Source organism: Ailuropoda melanoleuca, unplaced genomic scaffold (assembly GCF_002007445.2).
Source record: "Ailuropoda melanoleuca isolate Jingjing unplaced genomic scaffold, ASM200744v2 unplaced-scaffold8884, whole genome shotgun sequence".
In the NCBI taxonomy this organism is placed as follows: Eukaryota; Metazoa; Chordata; class Mammalia; order Carnivora; family Ursidae; genus Ailuropoda; species Ailuropoda melanoleuca.
Genome location: NW_023254307.1, coordinates 1 through 9276, shown reverse-complemented (window position 1 = coordinate 9276; position 9276 = coordinate 1). Strand labels below are relative to the sequence as shown.

Genomic DNA, 9276 nt, shown 5'->3' with positions numbered 1-9276 from the left:
TATAGAATCCATATAAATTAAAAAATCGGGCTCAACTAAGATTAAAAGGAGAGTGGCTACATAAATTGTGGTATGTCCTTGTAACAGAATATGGCATATATTGAAAAAAGAGGCAAACCAAGAAACAGACCCTTATCTACAGAGAACGCACTGATGGTCACCGGAGGGGAGGTGGGTGGGGGGAAGGGGGAAACGGGATGGGGATGGAGGTGGGAACTTGTCCTGATGAGTACAGGTGATGTACCGAACTGCTGAGTCACTAAGCTGTACAGCTGAATCTAATATTACACCGTATGTTAACTATACTGGAATTTAAAAACTTAATAAAAAATAAAATGATGCTTATATATTTGGAAGTGGCTAAGAAAGTAAACGCTTATCACAAGAACAAGAATTCTGGATACTGGGGCGCCTGGGTGGCACAGCGGTTAAGCGTCTGCCTTCGGCTAACGGCGTGATCCTGGCGTTGTGGGATCGAGCCCCACATCAGGCTCCTATGCTATGAGCCTGCTTCTTCCTCTCCCACTCCCCCTGCTTGTGTTCCCTCTCTCGCTGGCTGTCTCTATCTCTGTCGAATAAATAAATAAAATCTTAANGTAAACGCTTATCACAAGAACAAGAATTCTGTAACTGTGTGGTGATGATGTTAACTAGTCTTACTGTGGCAAAAATTCTGCAATATATATACAAATATCAAATCATTATGTTGTGCACCTGAAACTAATATAATGTCACAGTTTCTTCTTAAAAAACAAAATAATCCTTATGAAAAAAATTTAATAATATCAGGACATGATTATACAATGCCAAGTAAAAAAGAACAGGAAAGTACACAAAAATACACTTTCAACTCTGTTAACACATAGATAAACAAACGCACACACGTAAATATTTTACTTACAAGTTGAGGAAAAATACACATTTTAAAAGTACATCAAATGTTGAAATAGTCCTGGGTAGTGGGGATAGCAGTGACTTTTAAATTTATTTTTAAAATTATACTTTCATGTTTTTCCAAATTTTTTACGATGACCACGAATTATTTTTATAATTGGGGGGGCAGGGAAAGAGGATTATTTTAAGAGCTTTAATTAGCACATGGATAAACTGGTGTTTGTTTTTCTGTGGGAGGGGGAAGGAGATTAAATTAGGCTATACCCTTACTTGTGTAAGCATCCCACCCCAAGTGTCACTGCCCTCAGGAGAAGAACAGTTTCCACATCTAGTTTAGTCAGAAACAAAAAGACAGTTTTTTGTCTACTGAAAAACAAGAGCACTAACCATCCATCCAGTGGTTTGTAAACCACCATCACTAGCACCAGCTGCCACGGTATCCCGGGAGCAGCTCAGTGTAGGAAGCGCAGTCACGTCTAAGCTCAGGTCACCTTCACATTAACTCTGGAGAAGGGTTTCTATCAGCCGCACTTCACAGAGAAAGGAAGGAAGCTGGAGGAGCGGGGTGAAGTGCCTGAGCTCATGCAGATAGGACACAGCAGGCCCAGGATTCCTGAGCTCCAGGACTGCAGGCTCGGAATCCAGTTCTCTTCACAGAACAGTAAAGCAAATACCAGGCTCCAGACAGAGAACCGAAGCCGACAGGCCTGCCTTTATGATAGTCTCTCTGAGACTCAAGAGACATTTTGAGGAGGTTAACATTTGTTTTCTTCGCAACTTAATTTTATTTGGATCTAAAATGTGTAAATTGTTTAAAATACTTTTCATTTAAATTTCATTGAAATACTCTAAATTTAATTCAGTTTCTCCTGTTTTATCTTATTTACAGGCCTCGTAAGTGGGTGAACTAAATTCTTTACGAAATACTAATTCCTGATAGACATCCTATGTCTAGCTTATGCTTGAAATCCCAACCTACACAGTCATCTGTCAGTACATGGGAACAACAGGGGACATCTTCTAAGATGGGGAAGGAACAATTTATTTTTCTCTTAACTGCCCCCTTTTTAACTTAAAAATGCATGTTAAGAAAACATAAGAAATAATCTCTGTATCACCTGGCTCTCCCCAGCTTTTTATTTAAAACAGTTCTTCCTTGACTTTGCATTTTCCAGGGCAGCCCAGTTTTATTGTCTCTTATTTTCTAGGATTCTTTTCCTTCCACTCTGTATTCCTTAGTTGGTACCACACGTGGTACAAATTCTGTTTGAAACCACCTGTGGCATAAACCAAAAGCAAACCATAGGTCTATGCAGGGAAAAATGGGGTAAGAATGAACGGAGGGAAAATGCCTCTTCAGCTTAAGAAATAAAAAGCCGGGGCACCTGGGTGGTTCAGTGGGTTAAGCTTCCGACTCTTGGTTTTGGCTCAGGTCATAATGATCTCAAAGTCATAGGATCGAGACCCACATTGGGCTGGATGGAATCTGCTTCAGATTCTCACTCTCCCTCCTCATCCACCCCTCCTTCCTGCTCCTACATGCACCTGCTCCGTCTCTCTCAAATAAAATCTTTTAAAAAAAAAAAGGCAGTGAGAAGGTTTAATCTCTTTTTCTTTCATCACATCTCAACCAAGCTCTCCTTTCCTTACTCCTGCTACTGTAGTTCACCAAGCTATAGCCAGCTGAATATTAGAATATTTTCCCCACAAAACTGAGAAGGCAAACAGAAACACTGCCAATCTGACACTATTAATTTTTCCTGTGACCTGTTGAGACCCTGGCTTGTGAGTACAAATATGACAGTATATAATTATTTCTNTTGACAGTATATGATTCTTTCTCTTTGTTGACCAAAGCAAAACAAACTACTTAAGCAGAGAAGATGATCTTTGAAGTTTGCTGAAACCAGCAAAACCCAGCAAGTCTTCACTGTGAAAACCATTCTTACCTTCCGAAAGCATTTAAAAGAGCAACTATTTCCTGTCGAGTGAGTTGGAAGCCTTTAGATGGGCTGTTCTCTGGAAGTTTTTGGATTTCTTTTTCAGAGAATAGTATCTTCAGGGCAGTTCCTAAACCTTGAGTCTAAAGAAAATAGTCATACACATAACAATTAAATTAATGTAATAACAATTACTATAAAGGTTGAAAGGAATATGCAGTCACTGTGATGACAGTCAAGAAATTCATACGAACTGAACTTTTCACCAAAATGTCAAACTGCAAAATACAGTTTCTACTTCNGACTATTTCCTGTCGAGTGAGCTGGAAGCCTTTAGATGGACTGTTCTCTGGAAGTTTTTGGATTTCTTTTTCAGAGAATAGTATCTTCAGGGCAGTTCCTAAACCTTGAGTCTAAAGAAAATAGTCATACACATAACAATTAAATTAATGTAATAACAATTACTATAAAGGTTGAAAGGAATATGCAGTCACTGTGATGACAGTCAAGAAATTCATACGAACTGAACTTTTCACCAAAATGTCANCAAAATGTTAAACTGCAAAACACAGTTTCTACTTCCTCACACATTATGCATATGATAAATTTATCTTAACTGTTAAGGAACCTGAATAGTTTAACATTTGTTGGACATAAATTACTAAAATGCTTTTTCTTACCCTAGAAAATATCACATTAGGATTACAATGTTTAATATGTAACCCTGAAAACATTGTTTATAGACCCTAGCAATTCAAAACTTAGAAATTATTAGTGATAACTACACTTAAAAATTTATCAATTAGAACTAGAGAAAAAGAAACATCTGATTTCAGTGTAGTCTCCATTAAAATAATTCTGTCTCCTGATTTTCTGAATTATCATCTTTGTAAAAAAATAAATAAATAAAATATCAAACCATCCTTTTTATACTAAATATATATAGAGAGAAATGGGCCTGCTTGGCAGAACCTTTCTTTTTTGTGACTAGGTGGGCTTCTTTTGACCACTGAAACAAATTTAGTGAACAAAGTTTGATAATTAAGACTTTTTATATCTTATTTTTTATATGGGTCTACAAAATACTAATATACTATTTATAACCACCAACTTCAGAAATGAATCTCAGATTGTACCAACAGAAACAGATACAATAAAACCAAAATCATTAACATAGAATAGGAAAAACATTCTTACACATATAACACAGATTTAATATATTCATCTTTTTCATCAATAAAGCAGAAAAGCCACACTTCAGATCTTGTTTCAATGAACAATGAGGGTTATTGTAATAAAAACTTTCAACATTCCAGTAGGAAAATTTAAGGTTAGTAATAGTTTTAAAACAGAAGACAAAACACAAACCTGCAATTTCCCCCATAATCTGCATTTGTCACATCCAACACAGTCCATTATACGGGAAATATTCTTGAAATGTAAGCGGAATTCCTCCTAACATACAGAAAATATTTTTAATCTCATTAGAGGCTTGAAAACTAAACTGCATTTGTCTGAATTACAAGAGATAAAAGTTCTGAAGCTTATTAATGAATGACTTGTGTTTTTTCAACAGTGAAGAAGAAAAATGACAGGATTTGTAATGGCATAACACGGCCCCTAAAACAACTAACCATGGAAATTTATAAAACTCATTCCACATACTAATTCAGCCAACTTTTTATTGAGGTGCTATTCTAAGCAAAGCACCAACACAGGCACTAAGGGAGAAACAGGTAAGTGATACATGGTTTTAAGTCTGAAGGAGCTTAAGTGCTGCCTCCATCTGATACCCGTATACAGCCAGTGGTAAATGTATCTATATTAGGCTTGGTTTATTTTTCATGTATTGCCTGTGTGAGTCCAAATCAGAAAGCTGGTCTTAGGCCAACGATCAATTTTCATCTCTCCTCAGTGCCACACGCTGCTCATAATGGGTGCTCCAACAGCACCGATGCTCACAGGGCGGTAGGAAGGGTGTGGCCTCACAGTCCCCGCACCTGCCAGCCAGCTTCTCCAGGGATGCTTGCTAACTGGATCTTTGGGCTGGGCTGCAATTGCTTCCTCTGCAGCAGGGATTCTTCTGCCTGTGAGCATAGGGCATGGCTGCTAGGACTCTAAGGCCAGGCTCATCTGAGGCTAACAGTAGCTATGAGAGTTTCCTCATCTTTCTCATGTGGCAAACATAAACAATAAGTTTCATTTTATTGTACTGAGGTGAACATTTTATTGCATGAAGCTAGAGGCAAGCAGCCTGAAAACTCCAGCCATGAGAAGCCCTGCCGGCTGCTTTCCAAAGTTCCACCAAAGAAACAGCACCCTGGCTGAAAGACAAAATAAAGAACACCAAAGTCCTGTGCTCTCCGTTCTCATGTAATTCATGTTCTTGGGAGGAGATGGAAAAACAGACTTGAGCTCTCCTTCATACACCTTTGAAAAACAGCAAAAAGAATTTCCAGCAATTCATAGATGACAGCTACTTCTTTTCTCACTCCCACAGAGTGAGAGAACCACAGAGCCGTCCAAAAGTATAATACTTGTATAAATAGTTAAAAAATAGGAGCACTACAAAAATAAATTAACATTATAGTAAACACCACAACAGCAATATGCCCTTAAAATAATCATAAAACAGGGGCGCCTGGGCGGCTCAGTGGTTAAGTGTCTGCCTTCGGCTCAGGTCATGACCTCAGGGTCCTGGGATCGAGCCCCACATCGGGCTCCCCGCTCAGCAGGAAGCCTGCTTCTCCCTCTCCCTCTCCCCCTGCTTGTGTTTCCTCTGTCGCTGTGTCCCTCTCTGTCAAATAAATAAAACCTTAAATAATAATAATCATAAAACACAACAACCTTCCAAAACTAAGGTACAGTTGTGATTAAGTTACTTCACCTGAGAAGCACCAAGATACTCTTACTCGGTGCTCGCTTCTCAGGGAGCACCTAGAGCGTCTCAGGGCCAAATGTGTTTCAGAATTCCAAATTTTCCACACTTTGGAAATGCAGTACATAATTTGTCATGAAATACCCCCACCGGCATGTGTGGCAACATCTAGTAATCATATACATTCATGGTTCTGTAGCAAAATGTAAGAATATTTAAACAAAGCAGAATTTTTTAAAAGCACTACAAATACTCTTATGTCAGTACAGGTCAGGTTTTGCTAACAAATTAATTTGTACCAAACATAAGAAAAATGTTTCCGTGGGGCGCCTGGATGGCACAGCGGTTAAGTGTCTGCCTTCGGCTCAGGGCGTGATCCTGGCGTTCTGGGATCGAGCCCCACATCAGGCTCTTCTGCTATGAGCCTGCTTCTTCCTCTCCCACTCCCCCTGCTTGTGTTCCCTCTCTCGCTGGCTGTCTCTATCTCTGTCAAATAAATTTAAAAAAAAATCTTTAAAAAAAAATGTTTCCATTTTTGGAGCTTTCTGGAATTCTGAATTACATATAAAGACTGTGGAGCTGCACTAGAAGACTGCTTGCCGGTCAATTCCAAATACTTTAATGAACATTTTAAGGGTACAATGTACTCCTTAACATGCTGTAGGCAAATGAAACCAAAGAGCTCCCAAGTTAGCTCCCTAAAATACATTCTCCGGTATCACGGGGTAACAGGCGATTTTTGCCTGTTATGTTAGTCCATAAAGAACATTCCATAAATATTCCATAAAACAAACTTTAGGAAAATATAGTATTTATTGCCTTCAGAGTGGCAAACAGTCATGATTTTTAAAATCAAAACAACAATACACACTGTGATTTTAAAGAAGACTTTCTCTCAAAATAAGACCTTTACAAAGGTGCCATATTCATCAGTCAGTTAACAGAGGCTTCACTAAGAGCTGGCCAAGCCAGAAATGAGAAAGGAGGGGCGCCTGGGTGGCACAGCGGTTAAGCGTCTGCCTTTGGCTCAGGGCGTGATCCTGGCGTTATGGGATCGAGCCCCACATCAGGCTCTTCCGCTATGAGCCTGCTTCTTCCTCTCCCACTCCCCCCGCTTGTGTTCCCTCTCTCACTGGCTGTCTCTATCTCTGTCAAATAAGTAAATAAAATCTTTAAAAAAAAAAAAAAAGAAAAGAAAGGAGAAAGGAACTGAAAAGTATGGAGAAGGAGCTTTCTGTGCCATTTCTAGTAAAATCCAGTCAGACCAACTTCAACAAGATGGAGGGCTGGGCAAGAAGAGTTTAGATGGAGGGGATTAAGACACAGCCCATCATCTGCTCCCCACCCTGTCCCCCAGTCAAGAACTTTTTACCTTTAACGATTTGGCCCCCTTTTTGTCACCTGCAAACATGGATTTCTCGTCAAAGTGCATGGGAAAGGACCTGATGAAATGACAACACTACAAGTTACAGACGAAACATTCACGTACTATGTAGTTGAGCTCTGACAAAATTTTCTATCCCCACAAATATTTGTCATTTTTAATTTACTCATGTGTAAAGTTTAATAACACAGGAAGGTGGCAAATAATTCACATGTAAACTACTCGACAAAAGAGTAAAGCAACATAAGAATGGCTTTGTAATTTATAAGACTGTTTTAAAGAAATTACATGATAAAAATCTAAAAACTGAACTTAAAAGCAATTTATGTGAAAAATGCGCAACACTCTATTACAGAGGTTTTGTATAATTTAAACACTTGTTAATCCAACTTTGGTTCATGCTCATGTTAACCACCAGTAACAAGACCCAGCATTTTTTAAAAGAAGTTACAGTCTAGAAGGTAAAGCTAATGTTCCCTTATCTATCTACCTTCATGGGAACACACTTATAGCACCAGAATTTAAACAGCAACTGGAAGAATATAAACTTGGTTAAAAAAAAAAAAAAAGGGAAAAAAACCCCTGTTAAAATAGCGTTAAACTCTGGGGCACCTGGGCCATGCATTTAGGTCAGCGTCCAGCTCTCAGGTTCGGCTCAGGTCATGATCTCAGGGTTGGGGGATCGAGCCTCGCAGAGTCAGGCTCTGCAGTCTGCCCAGAGTCTACTTTGGACTCTTTCTCTTCCCCCATCCCTTCCCCCACTTGCTCTCTCTCTATAAATAAATCTTTAAAATAAAATAAAATAGCATCAAACTTTGATACTACATAAAATTCAAAGTTGTGTTTGAAAACAGAGCCTATTCTCAAGTGTGACTAGGCCGTCCTACTGACCACGTTCCTTCTCAGTCCTAATTCTCCCTCTTCCTAACATGTAGGAGTCAGTTTCTGTTGTATTTCAAGGGCTACATCATTCATACAGTGGGGAATTTCAGATTACTGATACTCAATTCTTACTTTGTATCTTGAAAGATATTCAGTAAAAGGGTTTTTGTGTCAGCATCTTCTTCTCCATTTCCAGTGTAAAGATCGACAATTGAGCGCTCAAAATATGGGGCCACCTTTGATAAAGCTCGAAGCTCAATTAAGTATAAAAAGTATAGATTCTTAAGCCTTCTTGGACCTTCTCCCTTAGTTTCCACAGGGTCAAAGCGCCGTTTAAATTCTTTCATATTAGGTCCCCAGCTAGGTTTACCCCAGGTTTCTAAAGAGAAATACATAATAAAGCTTTAATAAATAGGATTTTTTTTCTCTATAGAGAATATATATTCCCCAATTTTTACACTAATAGAAGGCAAGATTTCTACATAAAAATGTGATTACCTTCTAAAAGATAATTTGCACATAGATGTAAATTGATACTAGCATGAAGTCCAGATATAAGCTTATAGAAGACTCTCTTCTCCAGACACAAGCCTATTCAGAAAAATATTGAAAAAGAAATCACATCCATTTAGATAACAGAAATACTGAATCAAGAAGATTCAGTACACAGGCTTAGTTTTAAAGTTAAGGTTCAAGGACATTAAAATTAATCAAGGAATAATATAAAATGATTAGATCAAGATTCTCTCGCTAGAAGACAAAATAAGATTCTGACTTCAGAATGGAGTTATGAATATGATAACAATGCAGAATGAGGCAGAGAATGTTGGGCTCTGGAAGTCTAAGCACTATGGACGTACTTGGCAAGTTCCTGCACTACCCAGAGGGCAACAGCACAGATTTTTCATGGTTAGGCTAAACTAAAGCAAATGTAATTCAGAGTCACTGCTTTGGCTTAACAATAGCGGTTTCTCCTTTTCTCTTCCCTAGGGATGTCCTTTCTTTGAACCTATTTGATCGTGGAGGAAGAAGAAACTGCATTCCATTTCTCCTCTTCCTCCAGATTCTTTAGTGTGTCTTACTAATCCTCTGACCTAGAATTCTCCAGTTCTACTTAAATGGTGTGCTTGTAAGGAGCAAAACCTGGAAAACAGTCACCGGAGGAATTTCAACCAATAAACAATGTACATTGACTTTTTACTATGTGAGCAGAATCTTTATCAGATAGAGTGTAGGAATATGATGGAAAATTATTTTATGTAGCCATACAGTGTTACTTACTGTGTTACTTAACACTT

At 38.5% G+C, this 9276-nt stretch overlaps 1 protein-coding gene across 1 annotated transcript; it reads right to left on the bottom strand.

The window, feature by feature from the left end:
* Positions 1-623: 623 nt before the first annotated feature.
* LOC117800906 (ERO1-like protein beta) lies at positions 624-8569 on the bottom strand (the record flags this gene model as incomplete). Its single annotated transcript, XM_034653450.1, has 7 exons — positions 624-2171; positions 2844-2866; positions 3137-3247; positions 4203-4289; positions 7085-7154; positions 8111-8357; positions 8477-8569. Coding segments are annotated over 7 exons (704 nt in total), but the record flags the coding sequence as incomplete, so codon positions are not given.
* Between the last annotated feature and the right edge of the window lie 707 nt (positions 8570-9276).